Genomic DNA, 15,547 nt, shown 5'->3' on the forward strand with positions numbered 1-15,547 from the left:
TCTCTCAAGTTTGTTAGGCAATACCGAAATCATTGTTACCTCTACATCTATATAAATTCGTAAGGGGAACACGAAATTATAGCGTATCAGAAAAGAAACAGAAGAAATCAATGTGTAGACTTCATTATAGCTGCGTAGGAGTTAGGACCATTAGATTTAAAATGGTATAGAGGAGAAACTTAAACGTAGATCAACTATTTTGCTGGTTGCAGTTGATGCATTGTGCAGAGGATATAAATACTTTGTCTAAGGTGGTCACCATTAATTAACTATTTGTCTGCACATTAAGGGTCTTCTTTATGCTTCAAATTTTCCATTCCAACTAGCTTTCTCAACTTTCATCATTTGTATGATGAGTCGTGAACTTTTACTAGCTAATCTTACCAACATCAGGGAGACCTTCCTTTCCTTTAATTTCTATCAAATTGATTTAGATTTTGATGGAAATCTAGATTCAAACAGGTATTAGAACCTATCATAACATAGATGAAATCAAATGCTGATTTGTTTTCTATCGTTGATTCAAAGACATAAGCTTAGACATATATTTCACAAATTATTTGATACTCCAACAATGTATATCTTTTTGGCCTCTCTGTGACGTTGTGCTGAATTTTTGTTTACAAGTGTAAGAGCCTTTGAGTGAATCTCTTTGTCTCATAAGTTGTCTATATTTTTATGTTCCTGCATTTTATACATATCATATGCTGCTGCTGCTGCTACGTTTTTTGTTTATGTTTCTCCATTGCATAACGGAAATATGGTGCAGCATAAATTCGTTTCTGGTTTGTAATTGTGTTTCTGCTGCTTAGAGCATATATGTTGATTTTACTACGGAGAGTGAGTCCTTGTTATTGCTGCCTTGCTCTCTTGTTTCGCAGTTCTATTTTACGTGTGTTTCTGTCTACTATTGTTTATTCTTAAGTTATTATGATCTCACAAAAGAAGGCACATACACAAAACTTGGTGTTTTGTAAGGTACCTATACAACTTTAAACAGCAACTACTATTATAAGCAAAAGGCATGCAAAGGAAGGGTGGAATCTCAAATAGGTTGCAAACCTGAGACCTACCTATGAATCATTTGAAGCAATACAAATTTAAAAAGCATGGGAAACAAAACTGAAGCAAAAATCAATGAAATCTGAAATTAAAAAAGACCATACCTAGAAAAACACTTCCCTAACAAAAATGGGTATTAAATCCCACAAAATCTTCCCAAAACTTAACGACTACTATTATCATAGTATTCCTGATAATTGACATGTTTCCGTTCTTGAATTTGTTGCATTTCAACTTGAGGTTGTTTTTCTTCACGGTGTTGCACTCTAACTTGATTCTTTGTACCTGCTACATCATAAGTCTTCTTTTGGGCAAGCTGTTGCTCTTTAACTTGATTCTTAGAGACTGCTTTTCTAGCGCGTTTCTTTTCTTTGGAAGAAGACTCTGAATCTGATGCGATGGAAACACTATTTTCCTTATGGTTTTCTTGTTCTAACACAAGAATGCGCTTTTTAATCTCACCAACTAGATTGTGGTGATGCTCTAGGTTGCAATCTGAAATGCACTGTAGAATATCCTTCAGACTAGCAATTTCTGTATCTCTGGCCTTAACCTGAATTCACATTTAATATATTATTGGCATGCAACTATATGAATACTAAAAATGTAATGAGATAGAATTGGAATAGGAAAAAAGAGAACCTTTGGTTCACGGTGTTTTTCTCTGCGAACAACTTCATACGAAATCTCTTTTGCTTTCTGCATCTCTAGTTGCAGCATGACGATACTAACTAGTCTATACTTGTCAACCAAATTATATGCAAAAATGAATCTAACAGCCCCAATATGCCGCAGATTCTTTATAAGATTATCCACAAAATCTGTGGGACAATATAGATTTACTTCATCAAATCAAACAAGAAAAGTTCCTCCAGTTATCGCTTCGGAAGAATCAACAAAACAATTGGAACATGCTATTACAAACTTATTCAAGACAAAAGGATACAACCAGCAAACCAGTTTTAGTAAGAAAAGGGATCGTCTAAATCATTTATAAAACATGAATGTACAAATATATTTCAAAAACAGAATATCTAAGATCATTTAGAAGATGCAAAAGAACATCTAAGATTATTTAGAAAAGGAAGACGTGTGCGCATACACGCACATAAAGAGATTAAATTCTAACTATTGAGCAAGCTGTCAACGATTCTTTAACAAAATATGGATTGAACTTTCTTCAAACAGAAAACATCTTTACCATGCTACATTCTATTGTATATCTCCAGTACTAGTTTTTAAACAATAACTCTTTTACATCTATCGAGTATTTTCTTATACTTATTTTCATATACAGCAGTATACATATGGTATCGAAAAAAAAAGTCTGATAACCGAAAAAGAACATCTTTAACAAACATACAAGATATTTTGTCCACAAAACCAAGGGTCCGAAACAGCTCTACAGCTTCCTTGTGATGAGCAACAACCTCAAAAAGCTTCAAAACTTCATCTTCGTTAAAATTAGAATGAGGAAACAATTCATAACTAGACAAAACCAGCAGAAAACCCAGAACCACCAAAGAATCTTCAGTATATCCTCTCACGGTCTCTTTCAACTCAAGTGCTAGCTTCATTGCCTCGTATTTTACGTCTGGATCAATATGTGGTGAGATTCTCGCCAGCTGGTCTAACAGAAATATTTGAGTCTTCTCAATAATTATGCCTTCCTCCCGTCGTATCATAGTATTCCGAATTATATCTAGAACAAGTTGTCCCAGATTCGGTGCCGTTTGGAGATTAACTAAAATGCCATTGTGATTCAATCCAGGCCCATTTGAGAGCAACTGGAAATTTCCACCATCATTGGTGGTGTGACTTGTTTGATTATCTGTGCAAAATTAAAATTGAATATTTAGCTAGAATGTATTTAAGATCTGAAAGTATTAAGTAATGAAAAGCTTCCGAATATGCATTGGTTACCAAAGGAAAACTACTCAATATTTAGAAGCAATCATCATAATGCAATAGCTGAATCAGATATCATATAATATAAAGATTAATGAGAGAATAAAGTATGAATACAAAACAAATATAAGACTTTAAACAAAACAATGTAATACATGGAAGTGGTAGAATCAATGCAGGTTTAAGTTCTAACAAGATGCTTAGTTTCAACACTTTTTCCGTATTATTGCATCATACAGTTGATTCAGATGAATAAGTGTCATTTGACATGAAATACTTACATAGGTTGGCTCGTACTTGATAAAATTTCTCTTTGGACTCGAGATCCTTCTCTTGATTTTCAATATCACTGGCCTTTTCTCGAAGCCTTTTCTCTTTTTCATCAACCTCATAGTTTCTCTCTTTGATCAACCCCATTTGACTTAGACAATCAAACTCTCTGTGCTTAGCATTCAACTCTTGTTGAATAGATTGCAAGAGTTTTTCGTTTTCATCAACCAACCTTGTTAGACAATCAAACTCTCTCGGCTTAGCATTCAACTCTTGTTGAATAGATTGCAAGCGTTGTTCGTTTTCATCAACCAACCTTGTTAGAGAATCAAACTTTCTCGGCTTAGCATAGAGGTCTCCATACCACAAGTTCGACTCTTGAACAGATTTCAAGAGTTGAAGAGCGTTGTAGTCTTTCATCATCTTTAGAATTGAATGTGGTGGTTCCATATCTCTCAAACCAAAGGTTTCGTTCTTTCTTTCTTTGCTTGCGAGTGTTGTTTGCCACAGACTTGACTGTGATATATATTTATAGTGAGAGTCTCTAGGAGTCTAGGGTTTCTGTCTAAACACCTATAAATTAGAATCAAATCTCACAAATTCCAAATCATTTTATAGATCCAGCATGAAACTATATTGGTGACAACTAGGGTACCCATGAAAGAATGGTGGGTAATTTACCCCAACCAATACACATTAGCCACATAAGCACATTTTTAAGTGGTATCCATGAACTATCTTGACCCCACCAACAAATTGCTCATTTTCATTGGTTGGTGGGTAAATTACCCACCATTCTTCAAAGGTAATCTACAAAAAACCAACTATATTTATTTATTTTATTAAGCAGCACCGTAGTTCTTAGTGTTTTAATATGTGTGACCCGTATTGACCTCTCGGTAGTTCTTTAAACCGGCAACAATATCACGTCTACCGTAAGGTGAAAGAGGAATGAAGTTATTGGGCTAATTTAAGTCATGGAGTCACTTGTTTCCCTAATGACCGACATAGTTGAACTAGTTACTTCCTGATTCAGACAAGTATTCACCAATGTTAGGTATGTCACCTTCCTAAGTGTTGTTATCTTAAGGTAATGCTCCAGAGGAAATAAATCTTACGCACGACAGTAAAATTAAATAGGATACGAAAAATAACTGACTAAATACTTTAAATTAAATTAAATATACAATTTCATATTTTTATTTCTAAAGGGAGGTAACAAAATTGGAGGCTTAGTAAACTATTCTTTGATTGCGTCGAAAGCCTTGCTCATGCCCCCACTTGAAACTATCTTCCTTCTTCAGTCGAAGCAATGGCGAAAATATTTACTTCTTAATTTGTTGAGTTATATTTTAAAGTCAAATATTTTACAAAATAGCTAAAATATTTTTTTTATTTTATAATTGTTATATTTTAGTCAAGTATTCTAACAAAATCCAAAAATATTTGTTTTTATTTTATTTAGATTTGTTTTTATTTTTCTCTCAAATATTCTCAAGCCCAATGTTTTATTTTTATTTTGTTATTCTAATTGGTTCACTTTCTAGGCACTTTATTTTTTTTTTCAGTTGTTTATTTTTTTTTTATCAAAATTTAAAAATCCAAAAATAATTACTTTGTCTAGCTTTTCAATAGATTAGTGCTATGAGATCTTTTGTTTGTTGTGTATTGATAAAGAGGATTTTACCTATCCGTAATCAACCTAGTTCCAAAACACTTGAAACACACTATGTTAATAGATTGCTTTTAACCACACCAACCATGTATTCCATTAAGCAGCACTGTTGTATGATTATTATTTTTATTAAAAATTAATATTAACCAACCACCTCCATGTATTGTGGAAAGTGGGACTCTCATAATAATTGTAATATTAGTTAAGAAAGCTATTTTCGTCAAATTTCATACTCAATCTTCCGTACTAAATAGCAGCGCTGATAACCAAAGAGTAATGCTTAGTAGTACGGAAAAATTGAAGACGGATACTAACGAATATGTTAATAGATTGCTTTTAACCACACCAACCATGTATTCCATTAAGCAGCACTGTTGTATGATTATTATTTTTATTAAAAATTAATATTAACCAACCACCCCCATGTATTGTGGAAAGTGGGACTCTCATAATAATTGTAATATTAGTTAAGAAAACTATTTTCGTCAAATTTCGTACTCAATCTTCCGTACTAAATAGCAGCGCTGATAACCAAATACTATATTTGCTCAAAAAAAAAAAAAAACCCCAAATACTATCTTTAATATGTCAATTCTCTTTGTAAACACATACATCAATGTCCTTGCTACCAAGGTTAGATCATCATAGGAAGAAATTTTTCCTTAAAAAATGAGAGTAATTATAAGAGTATGCTTTTAGGTACTAACACAACAGTGATTTATCAAACGATTATCTATGTGCAACAATCATTCATTCAAGCAACAATATAAGTTATATAAAATTCAAAAGGGACAGGAAAATAAAAAGCATAAAGGAAATAGAGGACCAATTTCATAGAATTATTATAAAGATCTTCTTCAATTTGGATTCATCATGTATGATATAGTGAATAATGAAAAATTCGTCGTCTTTAAGAGAGAGAGGGGTACACATAGAGAGGGTTTATGCGAGCGAGAAAACAGTGATGAATAGGAAGGGAAAGAAGAAGTATGAGTGCTTTGGGAATCAGCAAGTCATCCACCACTGTTGGAGCCGAGTTCATAATATCATTAGATTGCTGGTCTGCTTTGACATTTAATTCTTTGACTAATTCCACTTTAGGAGGAAACGTAATAGAATTATAGCACTCCTTTGTATTAGAAAAGCGGTGAAGACCTTGACTCTAAATGGACATTACGGTCATGAATATTTTACCCCCAAGCGTTGTCTCAAACTTCCTTGAGTTCATGAAGTATCAATGTTCTACAAATTGAGTGTTAACTCGACGAGTTTACTAAGTTTATGATTTTAGGTACCAAAATTGTGTTAATACTGAGGTAAATTCGGTTTCTGGTAAAATCGAAAGGTTTGACCAAGTTAACACTCGGTAAACTCGTATAAACTAAACCGAGTTTGCATCTAAAAAAAATTGGTCCAATTTTTTAGGCCCATTTTTTCCAAAACCCAATTCCTATTCTACAAGTTCAAAGGCTGAAACGTTTACTGATCTTACATTTATAGTAACGCATTACTAGCTTCCTAAAATGAAACATTCCTTTTTCTTTCTTATCTAAGTTCTCAAATCATGAACAGGAGAGCACATAACAGTTAAAGTTACGATTCCGACATGGGAAATTCTGAAGTCGGTGATTGTGATGCTGGTAAGGATTGCGGCAGTGGTGTTTGATGACCTTCTGAAGAAATTAAGTAGTTTATTTTTTAGATAGTTTAATTAACAACTTTACGAACTTGTGAAACTTGCTTTTTTGGATTATTTTATGGATGGCTTAAACTTAGAGACTTATGATTTTGCGCGTAAATTTTTGTACTTTGATGCTAAATTGAACATAACGTTTTATTATGATAGTTTGGTATAATTTTCCTTTGTAATTAAGTCATATTTTGCATTATTGGCCTATTTACAATATTATATTAACTTATATGTCATGCATATAATAAATTTTATATAATATTAATTTTAGGTAAACTCGTACGAGTTCTCTAGTCGAGTTTACCTAGGCAAAACGAGTTGAGGTAAACTCTCGAGTTGCAAAACATTGAAAGTATCAATTATAGGCTCGTGCTCGGGTGAATCAACAAGATTTAAAAATACCGAAGTAGTCGAATCTGATTTATAATCCTCAAAGCAAACATCGGGTGGGAGCCCAATCTCTAGTTCCTCAACAAACTTGATTTTACAAGGGATTTAAGTATGAGGTTTTTAACAGATTGGTCATTTACGTTATTTTGATCATACGCAAGTCTTTTAAATTTGAGGTTTGTAAAACCTTTGGTTAACAGAAGGGCTAAATTGAAAATGTTTACAAACTTAAAGGATATGTGATCAAAATAACTTAAAAATCAATCTGTTACAAACCTCAAACTTAAAAGCCTTATGTGTGATCAAAATAACTTAAATAACCAATCTATTACAACCTTCAAACTTAAACACCCATGGTGTAATTTACCCTTAAAAAATCTTCTATCATGTTTATGGGACTCCAAAGAAGTGGCAGATATAAGGATTCGAGCAAAGTCCAAACGCTGAAGATTAGTAGTACACACAAGTCTATTTTTAAGAGCCTTTCAAACGACGAAGAACATAAATTGATAAATTATGTGGTCGAAGCATGCAAAGGGATTCCATAGATTCTCAACTACACACCTCTCTCATAATTAACGTCATTATTCTTGGACCATGGATGAAGCCCCGAAAAAAATAAATTAAAAAACTCAAACGCTTCAGAAGTAATAATTATGATATTTTCCTTTCCAGAACAAGTCAAAAACACATTATCGCCACCCATTTGAATAATAACTCTAACATTCTCAAAACTTGTATCTTTGATTTTTTGTTGGAGAAGTAAAATATATTCACCATTCAAGACTCTTGCAACAACACTCCTACTTACCCAATCTAACACTTCTTTATCAGATAAAAAAAATTTGGGACAAGTAAAACACATTATTCGCCACCCATTTGAATAAGTCTTGTTTTTTTTCTCCCTCATTAATATTAATTTTTTTCTCCCTCATGGCAGTGGTGAATACTGCCAGAGCGAAACATGTGTTGATGTTCATGACCTGCATCAGAATTCAAATTGTGGTGACCAACTCTGTCACGTGAATGCCAAGCAGAATATTCGAAATCGCGGTCATTCCGTGAAGTTCAATTCCGATCAAAACCTGGTTCCTGAAACTTGTCGCTGTCCAAACCTCCTTGCCGGAAAAAACCCCTTGATCTGTTCTGTCCTCGATTGTCCTGTCGAAATGCTTTTTGACGTCTTGAAATATAGTATGTTTTTTCTGCTTAAATAACCTGATTTTACGTTCATACCACACAACCAGACACAAAGGAGCCAAATAAGCTGAAGGAATGACCGCCGCGATTTCAGGCCACGTGTGTAAAAAGTAAACTGAGAAAATTGATCTAAAATAACCAGAGTATCCGCCCCTTCGAATCCAATCCATGAACACACTAATAGCCATAGAGAGCCAAAAGTGTTGCAAGTGAGAAACAAATGATGAGCGTCCTCCACCTGACAGCACCCGACCACACAAAGTCGCCCATCTAAGGAGATAACACCACACTCCGCCAAATTTGATTTAGTTGGCAATCTATCACGAAGCAGCCGCCATTCAAAAATTGACACCTTAAACGGAACCTATTTATGCCAAATTAATTCCATTTCCGCATGCACATGTCGATGATCCTGAGAAGTAAGCATAGCATAAACGCAGCGAGCTGAGTATCCCCCTATGGGCTCCAAATGCTACTGCCACCCATCGGGAGAAGAAGATTGCAAAAATAACTACTTTGTCTAGGTTTTAGATAGTTTAGTGTTACTGAGATCTTTTGTTTGTTGTGTATTGATAAAGAGGATTTCACCTATCCTCATACAACAGTAAGTAATCAACCTAGTTCCAAAAAATTTGAAACACAATATATAACCCAAATACTATTTTTAATATGTCGATGTTCTTTGTAAACACATACATTAATGTCGTTGCTATCAAGGATCATCATAGGAAGAAAAGTTTCCTTAAAAAATCAGAGTATGCTTTTAGGTATTAACACAACAGTGTTTTATCCACCGATAATGTAAGTTCAACAATCATTCTTTCAAACAACAATGTAAGTTATATAAAATTCAAAAGGGACAAGAAAATAAAAAGCATAAAAGAAATAGAGGACTGACTCCATAAAATTATTATAAAGATCTTTTTCAATTTGGGTTCATAATGTATGATATGGAGATCAACGGAAATTTCGTCGTCTTTAAAAGAGAGATAAAGAGAATAGACCATTGTTTCAGTTTGGAGAGTCTTCTGTACTTTTGGGTCTTCAGTTATCCAGAATCTGAGGTCTAGCTTTTGGGTTACCTTCAGAGTCTGACTGACTGCTTCAGCCTCTGGATTGATACTTAGCTTCTCTTGAAAATCTTTTAATCTACATTTGTTCTTTCAGAATTAATACATGATTAAGACATTTAAAATTTTTGTCATGCACACTTGAACAAATTAGTATATCTAATTGATCTTTTAATATTTTATTATCATCAAAACTCAAGAGCACGATACTTTTTGGGGTTTAATAGCTTTCTTTCCCCCTAATTGCTTGTTGAGTTACACTATACTAACTTATCAGTTTTCCACCGCATATCCCTTATGTATCCCCGATGTATATGAAATGTATTGGACAATTTTTTTTTTAAAAAAAATTCAAATTTATTCCCCAAATACTCTTGCAATACGGATCGAGATGTAGCAGGTATCAATGATGCGTATCAGATACCGGTACATCATGCATTTTGAGCTAACAAGCTTTACATGGTATGCAAATAAGATAAATAAAAAGACATGGATATGTGTTTAGTCCCTGCAAATAGAGGGTCATATAAAAAATGGTCCTTGTATTTCTTAATCCTGACATTTTGTCCTGCCAAAATTTAATCGCTTAAAATTTTGTCCCTCTCCCCACTTAATCACTGTCACGTCACTAATTACAAAGGTATTTTTATAATTTCACGTTTGTAATTACAATGATGTGGCAATCATTAACTGGGCTGAGGGACCAATTTTTAAGTGATTAAATTTTAATAGGACAAAATATCAAAATTAAGGATTACATGAGCCATTTTTTAAATGACCCCTATTTGCAGGACTAAACATCTATAAAAGCCAAATAAAAATGGGTCCAAATGAAATGAATAATTCAATAAAGAAGACAAGAAGAAAATGGGAAGTTGTCTTCTACGTGGGTCCCGAACCCGACCGAAGCAGAACGGGTCGTTTACGCGGCAACTAACAACAATAACAAAACAAGAGCGTCAAACGTATACAAACCTCTCGAAAATACCTATAATGTCCTTTTCCACGTTGTTCCCAAATTCCACCACCGAACACTAACGTTAACCTTTCCTATATATACGCCGAATCCAATTCTCTCTCTCTCTCTTCCCTTCCCTTCTTTCTCGCTCTATAAACCCTTCTTGTCTCTTCCCTTTTTCTTCGGTGAGTTTGTCTCAGTTTCCTTCATTTTCTCGAGATCGTGAATTCCACACGATCTCGAGAAAATTCCACCTTCCTCTTTTTCTAATTTGTAATTATTTTTTTGATTTTGATTTTTCTGTTTTAGATTGAATTTTAATTGAATCAATGAGTGATCATGTGGTGTTGTTTGTGGATCGATTAATGCGTCCGATGCCTGTTGAGCCGTTGGCTCAACATCCTGCTCAGCCTGCTCCTGAGCCGATGCCGCCGGTGATTCAATCACCGGCAGGGCCTTCGGGTTCTTCGACAGCGGATGATGATGTCGGCGAGGACGAGCCGTTGTTGCAGATGGAGATGGCTGAGTGTAGGATTTGTCAGGAGGAGGATGGTATTGATAATCTGGAGAATCCTTGCGCCTGTAGCGGTAGTCTTAAGGTACATTTTTGTTTTTTTAGGTGGTGATTGAAAATTAAAATTAATAATTTTGTCTTTATATTTTTGTTTCATGAAATGATGCATGAATGTGAAAAGGGACGAAAAGAAAATGAAAATATGAGAAATTTGATTATGTTATGCTTTGATGGAACTATATTTATGATATTTTCTGTTTTATGTGTAAAACAATTTTAACGAACAGGATTATTGATGTTAGAGCGTTATTATTGGTGATATTGCAACATAATCAATAATTAGAAGAGTTCCGATTGACTTGTTTTTGAGCTTATGCAAAAGAACTTATGCAAATAAAGAAGCTTTTATATATGTTTTTGAAGAAGCAACAAGCTTTTATATATTATTCATAAGCTTGTCGAGATAGTTTATGAAAAAAAACGTTTACGGAGATACCATTTTCGTTAATGAAAACTTATAAATTAAAATAAAAGCTTATTTATTTGCATAAGCTATTTTTCATTCACTCAAAAATAAGTCAATCCAAACGGGCCATATATATATATATATATATATATATATATATATATATATATATATATATATATATATATATATATATATATATATATATATATAAACTTATAATTTTCTTACAAGGTCTTCTCGGTATGCTTTGCAAGATTAATGAAGAATGTGTGTGAAATTTCCACACATGCATTCAATCACATTTCACCACAGATAATTGTGGAGATATTTTTAGAACTAACATAGCACACTGATATATTGATACATGTGATTGTGTAAAACTATTTTACATTAACAACTTATATCAATTAAATCATTGCATAAAGTATAGCTAGAATTCAACATTAAACCAATCTTTTCACATTTAGACACAAGTGTATTGATATAAGTGCTGAATCAAAATGTTCATTCATACACTCTCAGTAACCGGGAACAATGCTTTTGTGTATGAGACATTGGTGTCCTCCCTATTTATGTCCTCCTAATTTACGAACTGCTGGATTTTTTTGAACAGTATGCACATAGAAAATGTGTCCAACGCTGGTGCAACGAAAAAGGAGACACAACTTGTGAAATTTGTCATAAGGTATTCTTTTTTACATGTAATTTTCATATATGTCGTAACATTGTATGGTTTTGTATATAGATAGGTATTAGTAATATTCACACCTTCCATTTTAACAAGTATCACTTTATTGAATAATGATAGCTTTGTTCTGAACCAAGTCAGTCTCTTTGTGAATTCAAAATCTTCAACTATATTAGTTTTGTGCTCATCTAGTTTTTCTTGTTGTGCATGTAATTCTCAGTCCTATGAACCTGATTATACTGCTCCACCACCTCGTCCACATCCTGAAGAAACCACCATCGATATAGGGTAAGATTAAGTTTTAAATTTTAAGGTAGTCTTCACTCAAGAATTATGGTTATACATAAGCAATCTCTTTCAAGCTGTTGGAAATATTTATTTGAAACTTATGTACTCATTTGTGAGTTGTGAACATTTTTGCAGTGGAGGCTGGACACTCTCTGGCACACCTTTGGACTTGCGTGATCCTCGACTGTTGGCAATTGCAGAGGCAGAACGTCAATTCTTCGAAGCTGAATATGATGGATATGCTGCTTCTAACGCCAATGGAGCTGCATTTTGCCGTTCAGCTGCTCTCATTGTAAGACGTTGACCATGCAGTCCTTTTTAACTGATTATTGTATAATCCGGTCATGTATATGCGCACAAGACATACAATTTCGTTAATGAACTTTAGGTTCTTCGTGCACATTTACTATGATTGGGTGCTAACACTTTACACTTGGACATGATTGTAAGCCTGATTCATTCTATGTTCTGGTGCAGTTAATGGCTCTCTTACTCTTGAGGCACGCACTTTCTGTCACGGATGCTGATGCTGAAGATGATCCATCTATGTTTTTCTCTGTAAGTGATTTGAGTTCCTTCTGTCTATGTAGTTTATAAACTTTATACAGTTGATGGGTTGCTTTCAAATATGTTGTGGAGAAAACATAGCTAACTGATTCATCATTTGCAGCTTTTCTTGCTTCGAGCCGCTGGCTTTCTTTTACCTTGCTATATCATGGCTTGGGCAATCAGTATTTTGCAACGACGGCGACAAAGACAAGTAAGTGCAGTTTTAAAATTTATGATTTTTGCTCCATATTTGTTCATGTTCTAGACATTGTTATTTACGAAAGTAGACGTGATTTTTGCTCCATATTTGTTCATGTCCTAGACATTGTTATTTGCAACTGTCGGTGTTACTGTTACATTTGTCTTCATATTTTTTTCTCCTTTTTCCGGGAATATGCAACAAATGCAGATGGATTGCTACAATATTCTTATCATTTCATGTTTTGGTAATACAGGAGGCTGCAGCATTGGCGGCAACCCAAGTTGCTTTCGTGCTACAATCTGGGCAGCATAGGGGACTGCAATTTGCCATAACACCAGCATCTAATCCACGCCCACACCAAGAACAAGTGTAGTTTGTATGGAAATGGAGCGCTCACCATGTAAAATTGACTTGTTGAAATGCCACGCTACTCTTGCTCATCATTTTCCCGGCTCTAATTCTAATATAACTCGAGCAACTTCAAGAATGTTCTCCCTCAATCTAATTTTATTTAAAATAATTGTCTCTTACATTATTTTCGATAATAATAACTTTATTTATTGGTATATCAATTTATTGTATATTAATTACTCATTCCGTTCAATTCATATGCTATGAAGATGAAGATAATAAAGATATTTTGTCACACAATTGTTTTACTTGACTAAATAATTTGTTTAAATGTGTGCACTACAAATAAAATATTACAGTACTCCTTTGTTAATGAGGTAGAAAGTTTAAAAGTTGAAATTCAAAGCCACCAACAACAAAGACATCAAAGTTTTTTTTTTCTTTTTTCTGCTTCATCAATTCTTTAAGACGTTTCGTGGTACTGTCCAAAGTTGTGCAAGGCCAATAATCACCGAGAGAGACCACATTTCAATTGTTAGAAGTTATCGTTTCTGTAGGAAAAAAATGAAGATTCTATGTTAACTTTGTATGGTTGCGCAGAAAATAGGTGAAGTTCGGTCGTATATCATTAGGAGAAGACTTTTCTTAATTAGATGTGGCTGATTGTGAATGTCACAGCATAAAGATTAGTGTGAGCCTCTCAGAAACCAGCTGGCAAATGGACCATGGAATTTTAAAATTGTTCTAGTTACAATCAAACGTATCCATTTGATCATGAGCCACATAACTATCATTATATATTATCAAGGCTAAAATATGGTTTTGGTTCTTGTAGATATGTCTCGTTTTGATTTTAGTCCCTATAATTTTTTGTTGTTGTTTTTGGTTCCTGCAAATATGTCTCGTTTTGGTTTTCGTCCCTAGCCCCACTTTTGTGATGATATGCACATGTGACACATGATGACCGAACCCATTTATTAGAAAAATAGTCCCTGCAAAATCTTTTGATTTTTAAAAAGGTCCCTGCAAAATATTTTACTTTTGAAAATAGTCCCTGGCTGGAAGGACTATTTTCAAAAACAAAATATTTTGTAGGGACCAAAAACAACAATTTTTTTTTACAGAGACTAAAACCAAAACGAGGCATATTTGCAGGGACCAAAACCATATTTTAGCGTATTATCTATATCACATTACATTGTTATATTTGTAAACCAAAGTTTAGTAAGTGTTGTTTTTGGATTTCTAAATTGTTGTATTTGGACTTTTAAATTCTTTTTTGAAAAAGAATATCTACCGAAGTTGTTACTAGGTTGAGTCACGACCAGGTCGCTCTCTTTAAGACGTTTCGTGGCACTGCCCAAAGTTGTGCAAGGCAGAATATCAATCACGTCGCCTCCAAGATAAAACAAGCTTATCTACAACTGTGCGGTTAACTATTGTAGAAAACCGTTCGAGATTTACATCCTCAAATATTGTACTAAGACCACTCTTTAATATTGAAACCACTTTAATATGATATTGTTACCACTCTGTTATGGTGCTGAGACCACTCAAATATGGTGATACCACCATTTCGACTTACGTTATTCTTAGCATGTTTTTCAGTTATTTTAATTAGGTTTTAGCAGCAAAAAGGAAGAGTATTAGAACAATTGCCTATGATTTCGGGACTCTTGTAATGTTTTCTATATTTGAGTCTGTAATTCTAGTTTTCTCAAAACATAGCAATTTTAGGGGGGTTTGAAGTAATTCACGAAGAAATCATGCAAATTGGCAAATTAATAATATCTGAAGAATTGTGAAGATTCAATAAACAAAGAATGAAGATTCAAGAGGCCTCAGAAGACTTACAAATGGGATGAATTATGTTCCCAAGTACTGAGGCAAGTTATTTGAAGACGAAGACCTAAAACGATGGAAAATCAAAGAATTTGGGCCAAGGAAAGGATGGCATGCACCTAGGGAACTGTTCATGCGCCTAGGGCATGGCTTTGTCCTCTCTCTCTCTCTCTCTCTCTCTCATACGCTAGCCACACTAGCAATGTGCCTCGTGCATCTGAAAATGCGGGGCACAAATGCTTAGGAGCATGCACGTGGCGCATGTGCCTGCAAAGGCTGAGGCCCCTAGCATCCCCTGGCATGCTCCAGGCGCTTTAGTGCATTAGCTACGAGATGCCTAGCGTCCCCTGTGGTGTGCTTGGGCGCTTTAGTGCGTTTTCAGTGTTGTTTTGCATGTTTTCTTCGCCTGATGAGGTGTTTT

The 15,547-nt window shown here is 34.3% G+C and overlaps 2 protein-coding genes across 2 annotated transcripts; one reads left to right on the forward strand and one right to left on the reverse strand.

Annotated features, from left to right (window-relative positions):
- Positions 1 to 1,225: 1,225 nt before the first annotated feature.
- On the reverse strand, positions 1,226 to 2,030 carry LOC25502688 (uncharacterized). Its single transcript, XM_013590239.2, has 2 exons — positions 1,705 to 2,030; positions 1,226 to 1,615 (listed from the first exon to the last, which is right to left on the reverse strand). Exons 1-2 carry the CDS (start codon positions 1,780 to 1,782, stop codon positions 1,226 to 1,228), a joined length of 468 nt encoding a protein of 155 aa, XP_013445693.2. The 5' UTR covers positions 1,783 to 2,030.
- Positions 2,031 to 10,253: 8,223 nt separating this feature from the next.
- On the forward strand, positions 10,254 to 13,527 carry LOC25502689 (uncharacterized). The gene is made up of 8 exons (XM_013590240.3): positions 10,254 to 10,408; positions 10,533 to 10,822; positions 11,820 to 11,891; positions 12,115 to 12,182; positions 12,318 to 12,474; positions 12,660 to 12,740; positions 12,853 to 12,942; positions 13,187 to 13,527. Exons 2-8 carry the CDS (start codon positions 10,553 to 10,555, stop codon positions 13,304 to 13,306), a joined length of 858 nt encoding a protein of 285 aa, XP_013445694.1. The 5' UTR covers positions 10,254 to 10,408; positions 10,533 to 10,552; the 3' UTR covers positions 13,307 to 13,527.
- Positions 13,528 to 15,547: the final 2,020 nt, after the last annotated feature.

The sequence above is a fragment of the Medicago truncatula genome, chromosome 8, assembly GCF_003473485.1.
Source record: "Medicago truncatula cultivar Jemalong A17 chromosome 8, MtrunA17r5.0-ANR, whole genome shotgun sequence".
Taxonomy (NCBI): Eukaryota; Viridiplantae; Streptophyta; class Magnoliopsida; order Fabales; family Fabaceae; genus Medicago; species Medicago truncatula.